Source organism: Scyliorhinus torazame, chromosome 10 (assembly GCF_047496885.1).
Source record: "Scyliorhinus torazame isolate Kashiwa2021f chromosome 10, sScyTor2.1, whole genome shotgun sequence".
In the NCBI taxonomy this organism is placed as follows: domain Eukaryota; kingdom Metazoa; phylum Chordata; class Chondrichthyes; order Carcharhiniformes; family Scyliorhinidae; genus Scyliorhinus; species Scyliorhinus torazame.
In genome coordinates, this window is record NC_092716.1 from 41,261,646 (window position 1) to 41,282,291 (window position 20,646).

General features: G+C 50.4%; 1 protein-coding gene across 4 annotated transcripts in view; it reads right to left on the minus strand.

Annotated features, from left to right (window-relative positions):
* Positions 1-20,646, minus strand: part of LOC140430486 (polycystin-1-like protein 2) — a 151,494-nt gene that overhangs the window by 118,667 nt on the left and 12,181 nt on the right. For all 4 annotated transcript variants that reach the window (XM_072517981.1, XM_072517983.1, XM_072517980.1 and 1 more), the window contains 3 exons: positions 12,610-12,741; positions 10,484-10,660; positions 2,460-2,587 (listed from right to left, as the gene is read on the minus strand). In XM_072517981.1, the coding sequence (XP_072374082.1) occupies positions 2,460-2,587; positions 10,484-10,660; positions 12,610-12,741 (437 nt within the window). The remainder of the gene's footprint in view (positions 1-2,459; positions 2,588-10,483; positions 10,661-12,609; positions 12,742-20,646) is intronic.

Here is a 20,646-nt window from a genome sequence, read left to right on the forward strand (position 1 = left end):
GATACAAATGGCGCCAAAGGAGCAGTCATTCCACTGAGTTTTCAGCCGTTTCAGGTGATACTTAAAAAATACCATGCCAAGAGTTGAAACCCCACTGCAGGACTTCAGCACATAATCTAGTCTGGCACTTCATTGCAGTGTTGGGGGAGTGCTGCACTGTCTGAAATGCAACCATTAGATGAGAGCTCAAACCAAGGTCGCATCTATCTGGTCAGGTGACTATAAAAGATCCCACAGTACTATCTGAAGAAGAATCTTCTGGTGTCCCAGCCAATACCATCACAATTAATTGAATGTGTCAGTTTTTGCATTGTTGTCTTTGGGACCTTGTTATGGGCTATTTGGCGACCTAGTTTTTCTTAATAAGTAACCATTGACTAGACTTCAAAAGCAATGTATAGGCTATGAAATATTTTAAGAAACCTGATGTTATCGAAGACATTACATTAATACAAGTTTGTTTTCTTCAGAAAGATATTTTTATTGCTTTCTAAAATATAGCCCATTAGATCAAGCTGCTCAGAAATACAGATGTCCAGAACGACCATTTGTACAAGCAAGCAGAAAGTTGCCAGCAGCAATAGAACATTGTCCCAGCATCATCCACCCTCTTATAAGACAAGCAATGGGATGAAACTGAAGACATTAAATATAGTAATTATCAACCAAACATGACCTAGACATTATATCATTGACACAACGAGGTTGAAATCAAAGACGATTGCTATCAAAATGTATAATGTTTATCGAGCAAGCATTCAGCTCGAAACAGTCCAAAGAAACACAAGATGAGTCCATACAAAAATAATATGAAACTAGAAACTTCCATCGGAAATACTCAGGGGCAAAGGCTTAATGGGCAGAATCTTACCAAAAATGGGGAAGTGTTAGTCCCAGCGAGAAAATGGAATCTTAGAATCTTGAACTTCTTGAAAAAAAGGGAGTGGGCATAGTTAACTGGCGAGGTGAAGACACTCAGAGCTGGGAGCCAGCTTCAAACAGATCAGAACGCAACCTTTAAGGAGCCCAACCAGCGTGCAGCCGAACAGCACCTAGGCCACATCCCGGAGGTCTCAGGGTTCTCCGCCCTGATAGTCATCGTCGGCAGATTTCCCCCATCCCACCCCTCTCCTGACAATCATCACTGGAAGATCCCTTCCCCCCCCCCGCCATAGTCCACTCCCCTCCCCCCGCCCACCACACATATACACCCCACCCTCCATGGGGCGGCCACAAGGGTCCTGCCCTGGCACTGCCCTGTGGCACAGGTTGGCACTGCCAGGTTGGCACTGTGTCAGACATGTCTCTCTACACCCCCAGGGGCTATACTTTCCTCTGCAGCCTGGATGGATCCCTTCGACTACCTCACACCTGGCTAGACTTGGTGAAATTATGCCGACCAGACACCACACTGGCTCAAGGTCAAGATTCTGTGAGGGGGAAGGGCATGATAATGTATTAAAATGAGGTTCCCAGGTTCGCACCGCATGACTTGCACTCTAGCACTGGAGAGGGTCGGGGGGTGGGGGGGTGGGGGGGAGGGGGTTGGTTTGGAAGATTCCAAAAACCAATCACGCTGGAGAGAAGCACATTTTTCACTTCCCTCCAGATTTTGAACCACACCGACTTTCTCACAGACAGGGAGCACTCAAAATCGCCCCAACATTACATTTTTCTATATGTTATTTTAATGGTCATGTTAACATACTTGAATAGCTTAATGAATGGCCGGGATTCTCCGAGCCCGTGCCGGGTAAGAGAATCGCCAGTCACGCCGAATGTTCCCGCTACGCCGCTCCAATGCCGGGACTCGATTCTCCGGCTAAGTTCCCGCCAAGTTCCGCCGGCGTGGTTCCAACCTGGTACCACCCGCCGGGAGCTCGGACCCGCGGCCGTGGTGGCCGTCCTTGTGGGGGGGCGGGGTGGTCAGACTCCAGGGGGGCCTGCACGACGGCCAGGCCCGCGATCGGGGACTACCGATCGGCGGGCACGCCGATCTGGAAGGGGCCTACCTCATTCCGCGAGTGCCCGCTGTGTGGCTCCGCCATGTTGCATGGAACCGGCATGGAAACGGCCGCCGCGCACATGCGTGGACCCGCACTGGCAGTGCAGGGCTGCGTATCGGCGCCAAAGCTGCGTGCTACACTCCGCCGCCATGCTGGCACCCTGCTGCCCACTGAATCGCTGGGCAAAGAGGCCCGTTGATGCTGGCATGAAACACTCCGGTGTTTACGCCGACATCAACACTTAGCCGGGATTTTGGAGAATCCCGGTCATTGTGTCTGCTAGGATGACATGCAGAAGAATGTCATATTTTTTATACGTCTTTCCACTAATCCAATCATAAAAAAAAACAATAGCTTCCAAATAAGAAACTTTGCAAATTATCCACAAATTTCAGTTTGTGGGAAGCACTTACATTTCATTTAAGGCTTTAACTCACAGTAACAATGCATTACCTGCTCAAGTACATGCTAACTTTCAATCCTTGCTTAATGATTGGTTTGTCTCCTTCCTTTATCGTGGTCAAAAGCGCAGTTTGTATTTTGTCCAGAGATGATATTACGCCACTTGCTATTTTCATCATCTAATAAAAATGTTGACAATTACCATTATTTCTTCCAGCATTTCCAAAGACATTTTCCCTTATTTTATCTATATCACGCAGTAGGGAACAGTTGGTGAGAGTAATGTGTACTTCTCTGACCAATAGTTTCTGACTCAGATGGCATTAGGATCACTGTATTGTTGGCAGTCCACATTATTTTAGTCTATTTGGTGCTGACCCGCTGAATTAAGTGCAATTCAAGCACTACAACTTAAAATTTTGGAAACAATTTAAATCCAAACTTCAGCATTTATTCTTTTGTGGACAAGGATAATGGAGCCTTGTCCTTTTAATGAATGAAGAAAGATTCTTCTTTCTACGTTTCCTGTATACTTTGTCAGGAAAATTAGGAATTATAATATTTTTATTTTGGTAATATCACTGTCATTTTTCTCATGCACTGGGAAACAAGCTGGTGGGGGCATGGTTGCTGGAACTGGAATAAGAGACAGAGTAACTGAAAGGGTCAAAAACAACAGTAAAAGTGGTTTTGTCAAGTTAATCAACCAAGAGGAAATGTAATGAGAAGTTACACAGTTTTGAAGTGGGTTGTTTTAGTTCAAAAGGGACTGACACAAGTTGTAACAAAATGTAAGTCAGTGAGGCAAAGCAGGATCAGAACACTTAATTGATTCTTTTAAAAAAATATATATTTATTTTTCACCCTTACAAACAATCACCCCCCTTCATAACAAAATAACAAGAAATCGCACAGAGCAAGATATATACATGGTAAAATGATATGTTACATAGCTTTGTACACTGGCTCTCTCCCGCACGTGCCAGTTTCCCCAACCCTTCATGTTATCTCTTGCTCATCCATCCTCCCAGGCAAGCCCCCATTCCCCCCCTCCCCCCCCCCCCCCTCCCAGGACGTCCCCCCAAGGTTGCTGCTGCTGCTGACCGACCTTCCTCTAACGCTCCGCGAGATAGTCTAAGAACGGTTGCCACCGCCTGTAGAACCCCTGCGCAGACCCTCTCAAGGCAAACTTTATCCTCTCCAGCTTTATGAACCCAGCCATGTCGTTTAACCAGGCCTCCACGCTGGGGGGCTTCGCCTCCTTCCACATTAGCAAGATCCTTCGCCGGGCTACTAGGGACGCAAAGGCCAGAATGCCGGCCTCTTTCGCCTCCTGCACTCCCGGCTCGTCCACTACTCCAAATAGTGCTAGCCCCCAGCTTGGCTTGACCCGGACTTTCACCACCTGAGATATTGCTCCCGCCACTCCTCTCCAGAACCCCTCCAGTGCCGGGCATGACCAAAACATATGGACATGGTTCGCCGGACTCCCTGAGCACCTTCCACATCTGTCCTCTACCCCAAAGAACCTACTCAACCTCGCCCCGTCAAGTGCGCTCTGTGGACCACCTTAAATTGTATCAGGCTGAGCCTGGCACACGAGGAGGAGGAATTAACCCTGCATCAGCCCACAGACCTTCCTCAATCTTAAATTGTATCGGGCTGAGCCTGGCACACGAGGAGGAGGAATTAACCTTGCATCAGCCCACAGACCTTCCTCAATCTCCTCCTCCAGCTCCTCCTCCCATTTATCCTTCAGCTCCTCTACCAGCGCTTCCCCCTCTTCTTTCATCTCCTGGTATATTGCCGACACCTTGCCCTCCCCGACCCATACACCCGAGATCACCCTGTCTTGAATTTCTTGTGCCGGGAGCAACGGGAATTCCCTCACCTGTCGCCTCACAAATGCCCTCACCTGCATATATCTAAAGGCATTTCCCGGGGGTATCTCAAACTTCTCCTCCAGTGCCCCTAGGCTCGCAAATGTCCCGTCAATAAACAGGTCCCCATTCTTCTAATCCCTGCCCGATGCCAGCCCTGGAACTGGCCATCTTCCCCGGGACAAACCGGTGGTTACCGCTGATCGGGGACCACACCGAGGCTCCCACTGCACCCCTGTGCCGTCTCCACTGGCCCCAGATCCTTAGCGTTGCCACCACCACCGGGCTCGTGGTATACTTTGACGGCGAGAGCGGCAGCGGTGCCATCACCAATGCCCCCAGGCTCGTTCCTTTACAGGACGTCATCTCCATCCTCTTCCATGCCGCCCCCTCTCCCTCCATCACCCACTTGCGGATCATCGCCACATTTGCTGCCCAGTAGTAGCTCCCTAGGTTTGGCAGCGCCAACCCTCCTCGGTCCCTACTGTGTTCCAGGAACCCTCTCCTTACCCTTGGGGTCCTATTCGCCCACACAAACCCCATAATACTCCTACCTACTCTCTTAAAAAAGGCCTTGGTGATCACGATGGGAAGGCACTGAAACACAAACAGAAACCTCGGAAGGACCACCATTTTGACCGACTGCACACTACCGCTAGCAAGAGCGGTAACATGTCCCATCCTTTGAAGTCCTCCTCCATTTGCTCCACCAACCTCGTCAGATTCAGTTTATGTAGGGCCCCCCAACTCCTGGCTATCTGGATCCCCAGGTACCGAAAGCTCCCCTCCGCCCTCCTCAGTGGTAGATCCCCTATCCCCCTTTCTTGGTCCCCTGCCTGTAGTACAAAAAGCTCACTCTTCCCTATATTGAGCTTATAGCCCGAAAACTCCCCAAACTTCCTTAGAGTCTGCATGACCTCCACCATCCCCTCCATTGGATCCGCCACATACAGCAACAGGTCATCCGCATAAAGCGACACCCGATGCTCTTCTCCCCCTCGGACCACCCCCCTCCATTTCCTAGACTCCCTCAATGACATGGCCAAGGGTTCGATCGCCAATACAAACAACAGGGGGGACAGAGGGCACTCCTGCCTCGTCCCTCGGTACAGCCAAAAGTACTCCGACCTCCGCCGGTTCGTCACTACACTCGCCACCGGGTCTCTGTAAAGGAGCTTAACCCAACTGATAAACCCTCCCCTGAACCCAAACCTACGCAGCACCTCCCAGAGGTACTCCCACTCCACTCGGTCAAAGGCCTTCTCCACGTTCATAGCTGCCACTATCTCCGCCTCTCCCTCCTCCGACGGCATCATTATCGCGTTTAAGAGCCGCCGCACATTGGTGTTTAATTGCCTGCCCTTTACAAATCCCGCCTGGTCCTCGTGGATCACCCCCGGGACACAGTCCTCAATCCTCATCGCCAGCACCTTTGCCAGCAACTTAGCATCCACATTGAGGAGCGAGATCGGCCTGTACGATCCTCATTGCAGTGGGTCCTTGACCCGCTTTAGGATCAAAGCAATCGTCGCTTCCAACATTGTCGGGGGCAGGGTCCCCTCCTCTCTTGCCTCATTAAAGGTCCTCACTAGTAGTGGGGCCAACAGGTCTACGTACTTCCTGTAGAACTCCACCGGGAATCCATCCGGTCCCGGGGCCTTCCCTGCCTGCATGCTCCCCAAACCCTTGCTCAGCTCCTCCAACCCAATTGGTGCCCCCAAACCAGCCACCTCTTGCTCCTCCACCCTCGGGAATCTCAGTTGGGCTAGGAATCGTCTCATCCCCTCTTCCCCCGCTGGGGGCTGGGATCTGTACAGCTCTTCATAGAAGGCCTTGAATACCTTGTTTATTTTCGTCGCACTCCGCACCGTGGCTCCCCTTCCATCCTTGACTCCCCTTATTTCCCTCGCTGCCATCCTCTTACGGAGCTGGTGTGCCAGCATCCGACTCGCCTTTTCCCCAGACTCGTAGGTCGCCCCCTGCGCCTTCCTCCACTGTGCCTCTGCCTTCCCTGTGGTCAACAGATCAAACTCCGTCTGGAGCCGTCGTCTTTCCCAAAGTAATCACTCCTCAGGTGCCTCTGCGAATCTCCTGTCCACTCTTAAAATCTCCCCCACAAACCTCTCCCTTTCCATGCCCTCTGTCTTCTCTCTATGAGCCCTGATGGAGATTAACTCTCCCGTGATCACCGCCTTCAACGCCTCCCAACCACCCCCACCCACACCTCCCTGTTGTCGTTGGCCTCCAAGTACCTTTCGATGCACCCCCTCACCTTCCCACACACCACCTCGTCCGCCAGCAGTCCCACATCCAGCCGCCACAGCGGGCGTTGGTCCCTCTCCTCTCCCAGCTCCAGTTCCACCCAGCGCGGGGCGTGATCCGAAACGGCTATGGCCGAATACTCCGTCCCCTCCACCCTCGGGATGAGCGCCCTGCCCATAACAAAGAAATCTATCCGGGAGTAGGCTTTGTGCACGTGCTTTCCAAAGCCTACCCCGCCCCCTCTGGCGCAGCTCCTGTCGCGGCCTTGTCTCTCTCCCCCAACCCATGTAACATTTCCTGCGCGTGTTAGACCCCCTATATACAACAATCACACATCAAACCTCAAACATCCCCCCCACCCTCACAAACCCTCAGTTTGAGTCCAACTTTTCGGTTTGTATGAAGGTCCACGCCTCTTCAGGCGTTTCGAAATAATAGTTTTGATCCCTGTGTGTGACCCACAGTTGCACTGGCTGCAGCATTCCGAATCTCACTCCTTTCCGGTGCAACACCGCCTTGGCCCGGTTGAAACCCGCTCTCCTCTTTGCAACCTCCGTGCTCCAGTCCGGGTATATTCAGATCTCTGCATTGTCCCACTTGCTGCTCCGCTCCTTCTTGGTCCATTTCAGGACCCTCTCTCTGTCTGTGAAACGGTGAAATCTCACCACCATCGCCCTTGGCGGCTCGTTTGCCTTGGGCCTCCTCGCCAGCACCCGGTGTGCCCCATCCAGCTCCAGCGGCCTCGAAGGGGCCTCCACGCCCATCATCGCCCCGAGCATCGTGCTCGCGTATGCCCCGGCATCGGCCCCCTCCATTCCTTCAGGGAGACCCAGGATCCGCAGGTTCTTTCTCCTCGACCTGTTCTCCAGGTCTTCAAATCTTCCCGCCCACCTCTTGTGCAGCGCCTCGTGCTCCTCCACTCTCACAGCCAGGCCCAAGATCTCGTCCTCATTCTCACTGACTCTTTTCTGTACCTCCTGGATCTTTACCTCGTGGGCCTTCTGGGTCATCCCTAGTCCTTCAATCGCCGACAGCATAGGCGCCAGCATCTCCTTCCGCAGCTCCTTGAAGCAGCGCTTGATGAACTCCTGCAGCTCCGGCCCGCACTCCGCTTTGTCCCCGGCCACCGCCATTTTGCTTTTCTTCCCTCGCTTCTCCCGTTGATCCAATGCCGCTTTTTTGGCCGTTTCACTTCTGGTCCGGTCCATAAAAGTTGAAGGGAGACCTCTTTCTTCCCTTCCCCACGGATTGTCTTCAAAAAGAATTCCGTTGGGGCTCCTCTAACGAGCACGAAAGTCCGTGATGGCGGGAGCTGCCGAATCGTGTGGCTTAGCTCCGCATAGCCACAACCGGAAGTCCTTAATTGATTCTTACCTGCAGAAAATAATGGAGGACCCAAATGGACAACATTGTGGGAAATAACCTCAGATATCCAAACTATCCCCCCAAAATAGACTTGAATGGACTGAATTTAGGACATTTCTAGTAGATCTGAATCCTGAACTCACAATTAATTCTTGTGTTATTTTGGAGATTCAAGAATTTATTTTCTGCCTTTATATATCTTGAAACAGATCAAAGAATCATAGAATTCCTACAATGCAGAAGGAGGCAATGCGGCCCATCAAGTCTGCATGATCCCGCTGAAAGAGCACCCTATTTAGGCTCAATCCCCCACCCTATTCTGTAATCCCACGCAGGGACAATTTAGCATGGCCAATCCACCTAACCTGCACATCTTTGGACTGAGATGGATTTGTTCTGGGTCAGAATTTATATTTATATGTGAACATAATTAAATGGAAGCAAGTAACAGAGACGATCCATTGATATGTGATGGTGTTTATCAAACTTCTCATTTTCTGGGACGCTCAGCCAGTTCAGATCATCAAAGGGCTGGAAATTTGAAATTGCTGATTTTACTGTCAGCAAAGGCTCACAAGTTCAAGTAATGAGCCTGCCAAAAGTAGAATCAATGCTGGACTTCGGCAGAGGTAATTCAATGAATGATGGGTTGGTGCTGGGTCAGAGATACTCCAGTGATTGATGGATTGGGCGCTGGGTCAGAGATACTCCAGTGATTGATGGATTGGGCGCTGGGTCAGAGGTACTCCAGTGATTGATGGATTGGGCGCTGGGTCAGAGGTACTCCAGTGATTGATGGATTGGGCGCTGGGTCAGAGGTACTCCAGTGATTGATGGATTGGGCGCTGGGTCAGAGGTACTCCAGTGATTGATGGATTGGGCGCTGGGTCAGCGTGATCCAGTGATTGATGGATTGGGCCCTTGGTCAGAGGTGATCCAGTGATTGATGGATTGGGCACTGGATCAGAGGTACTCCAGTGAATGATGGGTTGGCGCTGGGTCAGAGGTGATCCAGTGATTGATGGAATGGGTGCTGGGTCAGAGGTACTCCAGTGATTGATAGATTGGGCGCTGGGTCAGAGATGATCTAGTGATTGATGGATTGGGCGCTGGGTCAGAGGTGGTCCAGTGATTGATGGATTGGGCGCTGGGTCAGAGGTGATCCAGTGATTGATGGAATGGGCGCTGGGTCAGAGGTGATCCAGTGATTGATGGATTGGGCGCTGGGTCAGAGGTGATCCAGTGATTGATGGATTGGGCGCTGGGTCAGAGATGATCCAGTGATTGATGGATTGGGCGCTGGGTCAGAGGTGATCCAGTGATTGATGGATTGGGCGCTGGGTCAGAGATGATCCAGTGATTGATGGATTGGGCGCTGGGTCAGAGGTACTCCAGTGATTGATGGATTGGGCGCTGGGTCAGAGATGATCCAGTGATTGATGGAATGGGCGCTGGGTCAGAGGTGATCCAGTGATTGATGGATTGGGCGCTGGGTCAGAGGTGATCCAGTGATTGATGGATTGGGCGCTGGGTCAGAGGTACTCCAGTGATTGATGGATTGGGCGCTGGGTCAGAGGTGATCCAGTGATTGATGGATTGGGCGCTGGGTCAGAGGTACTCCAGTGATTGATGGATTGGGCGCTGGGTCAGAGATGATCCAGTGATTGATGGAATGGGCGCTGGGTCAGAGGTGATCCAGTGATTGATGGATTGGGCGCTGGGTCAGAGGTGATCCAGTGATTGATGGATTGGGCGCTGGGTCAGAGGTACTCCAGTGATTGATGGATTGGGCGCTGGGTCAGAGGTGATCCAGTGATTGATGGATTGGGCGCTGGGTCAGAGGTACTCCAGTGATTGATGGATTGGGCGCTGGGTCAGAGGTACTCCAGTGATTGATGGATTGGGCGCTGGGTCAGAGGTGATCCAGTGATTGATGGATTGGGCGCTGGGTCAGAGGTACTCCAGTGATTGATGGATTGGGTGCTGGGTCAGAGGTACTCCAGTGATTGATGGAATGGGCGCTGGGTCAGAGGTGATCCAGTGATTGATGGATTGGGCGCTGGGTCAGAGGTACTCCAGTGATTGATGGATTGGGCGCTGGGTCAGAGGTACTCTGGTGATTAATGGTTTGGTAATTACAGTTTTGGGGTAATAGTTTTACAGAAACACTTCTGTGGGTGTTTGGCTGGATGACACGCTGCATTCCATGGAATAAAAATAAATCATTCAGATAGTTAAGTTTAACTTTAGCTATTATGTAAATGCACTTTTATCTTGTAGCTGTTACTTAAGATACTCAAAAGTGCAGCATTTTCCGATGTTCTCATTGAATCATCCATTCGAGGATATCTAAAGTAAGAAAGATGAATTCATATTGACGTATATCGCATTTTGACAAAATGTCAGCCCCTGCATTTTAAAAGTAGTTCATCGTGTGAAACATTTTGGGGTGTTTCAGCATGAGAGAAGGACTGAACATATGAATTCATTTTTATTTATTGTGTGTTTGTATTCCTGCATATACTTTCCATCTCGACAGTGTGAGCGGTACTCGCGTAGATAATTTACCATTTCAGTGGTGCTGCTAGTGGCTCCAGGTTTTGACTCCAAAACGTCTAACAATTGATCAGCTGTATGAAACAGAGAATTGGCAGCTGAGGCTACTTTTTCAGTGGAGTTATCGCCTTTATCTTGGAGATACAACAACTGTGCGCACAGTGACAGAAGCACTTCACTGGCTTTTACCTGCACAGAAAGTTGAAGAGTCCAAATAAGTAAAAAGAAATGAGAACCATCACATTGAATAAATACTTAAATCCTGTTGTCCTTTTCATTTTCTAGATTAACTGTTGAGATTCTAGAACTTCATTCACCTTTTACTGTTTGTAAGCGAGTGGTCAAGATACTTCTAAATAATGCCAAAAAAATCTGTAAGCAAAGTTCTGTGCTGACATTTCAGAGTGAACCTAGTCTTGGTGCTCTTCTTTATATGTAAGCAGCCTTCACCAACTTTTGAGCTAGATCCTTTGAGCCATAAGAATTTTTGTCACCAAAACAGAAGCCATCTTTTTCCCGTCCCACCCGCCAAGGAACCAGAAATGACTGCCAAAAGTCAACGACTCCGTCAAATCGTCCGTCCCACCTGCGACAATTACCCCAACTGGCAGCACGGGAAAATCCCGGCCAGGAAGGAAAATCCCGGCCATAAGCCGGGTCTGTTTTCAGGTCAGGAATCTTCCTCTGACTAAAGATCAAATTTTCAAATGGAGTGAGCTCACAATTGGTTTAAAGACAGGTTTTCTGTCCATTTAGAGCCATTGGGGATGGAGATGGACAACTGAAGTGTGGGACACCTTTAGGCATCCTGAGATAGCCATCACGGAGGCAGCTGATTATCCTGAAAGAGAGATTTGCTAATTGTGCCAAAGCCTACTACTGCACTAGAAGGAAGTGAGATGTGCTAGGGGAGCTGGAGGCCCGCAACCTGGAACAGGCCTGCCCCAGGTTTCATTGATGCCAACCTACATTTAACGTTGGAGGTTTGGAGAGGGAGGAGGGAGGTTCTAGTCCAGGAGGGTGGCAGGAGCAGGCTACCTCCTCATGCAGCAGGAGCATGTCTCTATTCAGCATCATCGCACCCCACTGGAATCCGGACCTGGAAATTGACACAACGCCCAATGCCAGTGTTTAATGGGCCCTCCCCCTGCTCTGTTGCTGGCTTTGGTGTCCCGAAAATTCAGCCCAGTATTAATTTGGTCAGTAATGTATTGCCTTGCTTGAATACTTATCACCTCTTTGCATATTTAGGGGCTATGCTTAAACACTAAAACTATCCATGCAATCTTCCAATGCAAACACTATAAATGCCAAATAGTTAAGTGCCTTGTTAGTTGTTGAAGGATGGATTTTCTCTGCAGGCTGGTCATGATTGCTTCCCATTTTGATTGAATTTTAATACCTTAAAAATTGTACATTTCAATGTCATATGACCTAGCCATGTTATTAAAGACTCACTAATTTCACAAACAAACAGGCATTAATTCTATTTTTTGGGAGAGGAATTAGGAATATTGGGCCATGAATACCAATTATAGCTTACAGCAGTGCTTTTTATGCTGCTGCACGTTCACAGGGGACGGCATCCAGGCTCCTGGTGCACAAACCCTTCACTGAGGACTCTTCATCTACTCAGCCTGGGCTGGGTTAAAACTTTGGTCTGTTGCCCCATCATACCTGACTTCACCACTGATGCACGATCAATTGAACAAAGACTAGAGTTGGATACAATTGAGGCTTTATTACTCTAAGACGTGTGACCTCCCACAGCAGCTGGCGAAATAGCTGCTGAATGGAGGACACGCATATTTATACTCTGCCTACTGGGAGGAGCCAGCAGGCAGGGACTACCGGTGAACCTGTAGTACAGGTCCTACCTTACATCACCTAATACAGGTGCAACAGTGGTTTACCACAACCACACAACTGATGCAACTTTGCAGCGAATAGACATGTACAAGCACTTTTTTAAAATCCTAGCCAATCCTATCTTGCTTGGCCAAGCCTTTAATGGGAAACGATTTTGCTGGAGGCAAAGGTTATCGAAATACCTTGAACATAATTACAATATTGAAGTTAATAAATTCCTATTTAAATTTGGCACTTTACAATTACCAAACATGCTGAATCCTGCTTACCTGAACTGAAAATGTCATATTATTGCTGGCACTAGTCAGATGATCCAGAAGTACTGACGCTTGTTCTAATTTTATCAAATCACTTGCACTTTTTATTGCCAAGGAGAAGTTTGCCATTAACTCTTCTGTCACCTTGTCACGATCCAAATGATTTCAGGAAAGAAGTAAACACATTTGTTAGAAATCTTGTCATTTTCCCCTGATTTTTCTTTTTTAAACTATTCTACAGTTAAAGAGAAGGAAACTTAACAATGTCCTACTCGATATTTAGCTCCATTTGTATTCCATTGGACCATCGACTTCCAAGCAGTTGATGTGACAGTCCATAAAAATGTTTATTTTTACTTTTACTGTTGAGATTCTTTTTTTTTAATAAATATTTTATTGAAAATTTTTGGTCAACCAACACAGTACATTGTGCATCCTTTACACAATATTATAACAACACAAATAACAATGACCTATTTTATAAACAAAAAATGAATAAATAATAAATAACAAAAATGAAAACTAACCCTAATTGGCAACTGCCTTATCACAAGTAACACTCTCAACAAAAGAACAAAGAACAAAGAAATGTACAGCACAGGAACAGGCCCTTCGGCCCTCCAAGCCCGTGCCGACCATGCTGCCCGACTAAACTACAATCTTCTACACTTCCTGGGTCCGTATCCTTCTATTCCCATCTCTCCAAAAATATAATTTAACAGTCCAATATATAATTATCTGTCGCAACGACCTATACATATTATACAGTATATATTAACAAGCCTGAGAGCCCTTCTGGTTCCTCCTCCCCCCCCCCCACCCCTCCCCCCCCCCACCCCTCCCCCCCCCCCGATCCTGGGCTGCTGCTGCTGCCTTCTTTTTTCCATTCCATCTATCTTTCTGCGAGGTATTCGACGAACGGTTGCCACCGCCTGGTGAACCCTTGAGCCGACCCCCTTAGAACGAACTTAATCCGCTCTAGCTTTATAAACCCTGCCATGTCATTTATCCAGGTCTCCACCCCCGGGGGCTTGGCTTCTTTCCACATTAACAATATCCTGCGCCGGGCTACTAGGGACGCAAAGGCCAAAACATCGGCCTCTCTCGCCTCCTGCACTCCCGGCTCTTGTGCAACCCCAAATATAGCCAACCCCCAGCTTGGTTCGACCCGGACCCCCACTACTTTTGAAAGCACCTTTGTCACCCCCATCCAAAACCCCTGTAGTGCCGGGCATGACCAAAACATATGGGTATGATTCGCTGGGCTTCTCGAGCACCTCGCACACCTATCCTCCACCCCAAAAAATTTACTGAGCCGTGCTCCAGTTATATGCGCCCTGTGTAATACCTTAAACTGAATCAGGCTTAGCCTGGCACACGAGGACGACGTGTTTACCCTGCTTAGGGCATCTGCCCACAGCCCCTCCTCGATCTCCTCCCCCAGCTCTTCTTCCCATTTCCCTTTTAGTTCATCTACCATAGTCTCCCCTTCGTCCCTCATTTCCCTATATATATCTGACACCTTACCATCCCCCACCCATGTCTTTGAGATCACTCTGTCCTGCACCTCTTGTGTCGGGAGCTGCGGGAATTCCCTCACCTGTTGCCTCGCAAAAGCCCTCAGTTGCATATACCTGAATGCATTCCCTTGGGGCAACCCATATTTCTCGGTCAGCGCTCCCAGACTCGCGAACTTCCCATCCACAAACAGATCTTTCAGTTGCGTTATTCCTGCTCTTTGCCACATTCCATATCCCCCATCCATTCCCCCTGGGGCAAACCTATGGTTGTTTCTTATCGGGGACCCCCCCAAGGCTCCAGTCTTTCCCCTATGCCGTCTCCACTGTCCCCAAATCTTCAGTGTAGCCACCACCACCGGGCTTGTGGTGTAGTTCCTCGGTGTGAACGGCAATGGGGCCGTCACCATAGCCTGTAGGCTAGTCCCCCTACAGGACGCCCTCTCTAATCTCTTCCACGCCGCTCCCTCCTCCTCTCCCATCCACTTACTCACCATTGAAATATTAGCAGCCCAATAATACTCACTTAGGCTCGGTAGTGCCAGCACCCCCCTATCCCTGCTACGCTGTAAGAATCCCTTCCTCACTCTCGGGGTCTTCCCGGCCCACACAAAACCCATGATGCTCTTTTCAATCCTTTTAAAAAAAGCCTTCGTGATCACCACCGGGAGGCACTGAAACACAAAGAGGAATCTCGGGAGGACCACCATCTTAACCGCCTGCACCCTCCCTGTCAGTGACAGGGATACCATATCCCATCTCTTGAAATCCTCCTCCATTTGTTCCACCAACCGCGTTAAATTTAACCTATGCAATGTGCCCCAATTCTTGGCTATCTGGATCCCCAGGTAACGAAAGTCCCTTGTTACCTTCCTCAACGGTAGGTCCTCTATTTCTCTACTCTGCTCCCCTGTATGCACCACAAACAACTCACTTTTCCCCATGTTCAATTTATACCCTGAAAAATCCCCAAACTCCCCAAGTATCCGCATTATTTCTGGCATCCCCTCCGCCGGGTCTGCCACGTATAGTAGCAAATCGTCCGCATACAAAGATACCCGGTGCTCTTCTCCTCCTCTAAGTACTCCCCTCCACTTCTTGGAACCCCTCAACGCTATCGCCAGGGGCTCAATCGCCAGTGCAAACAATAATGGGGACAGAGGGCATCCCTGCCTTGTCCCTCTATGGAGCCGAAAATATGCAGATCCCCCTCCATTCGTGACCACGCTTGCCATCGGGGCCCTATACAACAGCTGCACCCATCTAACATACCCCTCTCCAAAACCAAATCTCCTCAACACCTCCCACAAATAATCCCACTCCACTCTATCAAATGCTTTCTTGGCATCCATCGCCACTACTATCTCCGTTTCCCCCTCTGGTGGGGCCATCATCATTACCCCTAACAGCCTCCGTATATTCGTGTTCAGCTGTCTCCCCTTCACAAACCCAGTTTGGTCCTCGTGGACCACCGGACACATTCCTCTATTCTCATTGCCATTACCTTGGCCAGGATCTTGGCATCTACATTTAGGAGGGAAATAGGTCTATAGGACCCGCATTGTAGCGGGTCCTTTTCCTTCTTTAAGAGAAGCGATATCGTTGCTTCAGACATAGTCGGGGGCAGTTGTCCCCTTTCCTTTGCCTCATTAAAGGTCCTCGTCAATACCGGGGCGAGCAAGTCCACATATTTTCTATAGAATTCGACTGGGAATCCATCCGGTCCCGGGGCCTTTCCCGCCTGCATGCTCCTAATTCCTTTCACCACTTCTTCTACCTCGATCTGTGCTCCCAGTCCCACCCTTTCCTGCTCTTCCACCTTGGGAAATTCCAGCCGATCCAAGAAGCCCCTCATTCTCTCCCTCCCATCCGGGGGTTGAGCTTCATATAATTTTTTATAAAATGTCTTGAACACTCCATTCACTCTCTCCGCTCCCCGCTCCATCTCTCCTTCCTCATCCCTCACTCCCCCTATTTCCCTCGCTGCTCCCCTTTTCCTCAATTGGTGTGCCAGCAACCTGCTCGCCTTCTCCCCATATTCGTACTGTACACCCTGTGCCTTCCTCCATTGTGCCTCTGCAGTGCCCGTAGTCAGCAAGTCAAATTCTACATGTAGCCTTTGCCTTTCCCTGTACAGTTCCTCCTCCGGTGCTTCCGCATGTTGTCTGTCCACCCTCAAAAGTTCTTGCAGCAACTGCTCCAGTTCCTTACTCTCCTGCTTCCCTTTATGTGCCCTTATTGATATCAGCTCCCCTCTAACCACCGCCTTCAACGCCTCCCAGACCACTCCCACCTGGACCTCCCCATTATCATTGAGTTCCAAGTACTTTTCAATGCACCCCCTCACCCTTAGACACACCCCCTCATCTGCCATTAGTCCCATGTCCATTCTCCAGGGTGGGCGCCCTTCTGTTTCCTCCCCTATCTCCAAGTCTACCCAGTGTGGAGCGTGATCCGAAATGGCTATAGCCGTATACTCCGTTCCCCTCACCTTCGGGATCAACGCCCTTCCCAGCACAAAAAAGTCTATTCGCGAGTAGACTTTATGGACATAGGAGAAAAACGAGAACTCCTTACTCCTAGGTCTGCTAAGTCTCCACGGGTCTACACCTCCCATCTGCTCCATAAAATCTTTAAGTACCTTGGCTGCTGCCGGCCTCCTTCCAGTCCTGGACTTCGACCTATCCAGCCCTGGTTCCAACACCGTATTAAAATCTCCCCCCATTATCAGCTTTCCCATCTCTAGGTCCGGAATGCGTCCTAGCATCCGCCTCATAAAATTGGCATCATCCCAGTTCGGGGCATATACGTTTACCGAAACCACCGTCTCCCCCTGTAGTTTGCCACTCACCATCACGTATCTGCCCCCGTTATCCGCCATTATAGTCTTTGCCTCGAACATTACCCGCTTCCCCACTAATATAGCCACCCTCCTGTTTTTCGCATCTAGCCCCGAATGGAACACCTGCCCCACCCATCCTTTGCGTAGCCTAACCTGGTCTATCAGTTACAGGTGCGTTTCCTGTAACATAACCACATCTGCCTTAAGTTTCTTAAGGTGTGCGAGTACCCGTGCCCTCTTTATCGGCCCGTTCAGCCCTCTCACGTTCCACGTGATCAGCCGGGCTGGGGGGCTTCCTACCCCCCCGCCCCCCCCCCCCCCCCCCCCCCCCCCCCGCTTGTCGATTAGCCATCACCTTTTTCCAGCTCCTCACCCGGTTCCCACGCAGCTGTATCTCCCCCAGGCGGTGCCCCCCCCCCATCCCCTCCCATACCAGCTCCCCCCTCTCCCCAGCAGCAGCAACCCAGTAATTCCCCCTCCCACCCACCCCCCCCCGCTAGATCCCCCGCTAGCGTAATTACTCCCCCCATGTTGCTCCCAGAAGTCAGCAAACTCTGGCCGACCTCGGCTTCCCCCCGTGACCTCGGCTCGCACCGTGCGACGCCCCCTCCTTCCTGCTTCTCTATTCCCGCCATGATTATCATAGCGCGGGAACCAAGCCCGCGCTTCTCCCTTGGCCCCGCCCCCAATGGCCAACGCCCCATCTCCTCCACCTCCCCTCCTCCCCCCATCACCACCTGTGGAAGAGAGAAAAGTTACCACATCGCAGGATTAGTACATAAAACTCCTCTTTCCCCCCTTTTTAATCCCCCTCTTCGCCCCCCACATTCGCCCCACCACTTTGTTCAAACGTTCTTTTTAATAACCCGCTCATTCCAGTTTTTCTTCCACAATAAAAGTCCACGCTTCATCCGCCGTCTCAAAGTAGTGGTGCCTCCCTCGATATGTGACCCACAGTCTTGCCGGTTGCAGCATTCCAAATGTTATCTTCTTTTTATGAAGCACCGCCTTGGCCTGATTAAAGCTCGCCCTCCTTCTCGCCACCTCCGCACTCCAGTCTTGATAAACGCGGATCACCGCGTTCTCCCATTTACTGCTCCGAGTTTTCTTTGCCCATCTAAGGACCATTTCTCTATCCTTAAAACGGAGGAATCTCACCACTATGGCTCTGGGAATTTCTCCTGCTCTCGGTCCTCGCGCCATCACTCGGTATGCTCCCTCCACCTCCAACGGACCCGCTGGGGCCTTCGCTCCCATTAACGAGTGCAGCATCGTGCTCACATATGCCCCGACGTCCGCTCCCTCCGCACCTTCAGGAAGACCAAGAATCCTCAGGTTGTTCCTCCTTGCGTTGTTCTCCAGTGCCTCCAACCTTTCCACACATCGTTTCTGATGTGCCTCATGCGTCTCCGTCTTCACCACCAGGCCCTGTATGTCGTCCTCATTCTTGGCTGCCTTTGCCTTCACGACCCGAAGCTCCCGCTCCTGGGTCTTTTGTTCCTCCTTTAGCCCTTCGATCGCCTGTAGTATCGGGGCCAACAGCTCTTTCTTCATTTCCTTTTTGAGCTCTTCCACACAGCATTTCAAGAACTCTTGTTCTTCAGGGCCCCATGTTAAACTGCCACCTTCCGACGCCATCTTGGTTTTTGCTTGCCTTCCTTGCCGCTGTTCTAAAGGATCCACTGCAATCCGGCCACTTTCTCCTCCTTTTTTCATCCGTATCCAGGGGGGATTCCCTTCTGGTTTACCGCACAGTGTTTTTAGCCGTCGAAATTGCCGTTGGGGCTCCTATCAAGAGCCCAAAAGTCCGTTTCACCGGGAGCTGCCGAAACGTGCGACTCAGCTGGTCATCGCCGCACCCGGAAGTCCCCTGTTGAGATTCTTAAACATAACGTACTGTATTTACATTGTGAGACCAATTCTAGAGCACCATGACAGCATGAAGACTTGTGTATGTGTGAATTTGTCTTTTGCTATTACATCAGTTTTTGCTATTTGTTTTTTGGTTGACAAACATTCCAAACCATTCAGGTAGAGAATATCCAGCTAAGAGGCGATGGTTCTCGCCTGTGCAGGATAAACTCTGCCAACTTTAACAATACTTTAATGGCATGTGGCATCTCTGGCTAGGCCTACATTTGTTGCCCTTCCATAATGCCCTTGTGAAGGTAGTGTTCAGCCGCCTTCTTGAACCGTTGCAGTGCATCCACAGTGCTATAATGAAGGGAGCTCTGGGACTTTGACCCAGTGACAGTGAAGGAACTGTTTAGATTTCCAAGTCAGGATGATGTGTGACTTGGAGGGCAACTTCCATATGGTGGTTTTCCCATGCGCCTGTTGCCCTTGCCCTTCGAGGTAGCAGAGGCCATGGACGGGATTCTCCGTTGCCTGACGCCGACATCGTAATCGGCGATCGGGCGGAGAATCCACTCCGACGCCCAAATCGTGGCCGGTGCTGGTTTGACGCCGGTCAGCCATGCTCCGCCCCCTCTGAAGTGGCGCCGCTGCTAGTACCTCACTGGTCCCGGAATCGGTGAAGGTTTGGCGCTGAATTTTGGGTCGTAAAATGTCCGCTTATTCTCCATTTGAGCCAGCAATTAGTTGCTGAAACGGAGAAGGTAGGCCTATGGGTTTGGAGGAGTGAAGAAGTTTGATGCCAGGCCACAGCGGAGCTCTCCCCCCGGGGTCGGAGCCCCCCCACCCTCCCCCCCGCCCCCCCATCAGGCCGCTCCCGGATGCATGCATTCCGAGGTCCCGGCGGGTAAAACCACACGTGGAAGGTGCCGGCGGCACTCGGATTTTTTGCGCAGTCGCGCGGCCCATCCTGGGCGGAGAATCGCTGGGGGTGCCGCTCTACCTGCGCCGGCCGACTGCGCCGGCGCCAATGGCGCCGATTCTCTGCTCTCCCGCCCACGGTGAGTCAAATTAGTCACAGTAAAATAGAGGAGGAATTTCTGGAGTATGTACGGGATGGTTTTCTGAACCAAAGGAACAGACCATCTTGGACTGGGTGTTCTGCAATGAGAAAGGATTAGTTGGCAATCTACGTGAGAGAACCCTTGGGGATGAATGACCATTCTATGATAAAATTCTTTATCAAGGTGGATAGTGAAGTCATTGATTCTGAGACCAGGGTCCTTAATCTCAATAAAGGTAACTATGTTTTGTGAGGGCCACGAAGAATCCAGCACGAGTTTCAAGGATACAAAGAAATAACACTTATTTGCAATAACATATCTATACAACAGCAGCAGCAACTTTGCTTGCTGCTTACTCCTTCCTGTTGGTTCCAAACTGGCCAGCTTTATTTATACTAGGAGTTTACTAATGATTTCTCTGCCCCCCTCATTGGGGAAGCTCACACTCCCACAGGATTGTGGGATTGTTATTAGTCCCCAGCCAGTGGTAAGCAGGCAGGTTATAACATCCCTCCCCCCCAAAGTTCAAGGAATCCACCGAAGACCCTGGCGAAGGAGGGCGTCGGACTCGTTTTTCCGCTGGCCGGACACCATTTGCACGAGGTGCTGGATCGGGCGGCGTGTAATGAGACGGAGACCGGCGCTTCCGTGATGAACGGCATAACGGTTGTACATCCACGGCCTGTGGGCCTGAGAATGCCCCCTCTGATGCGTCCTGTGTCTCCATCTCGGAGTCAGAGTCTGCTGCCTCTGTCATCTCGGCGTCTCTATC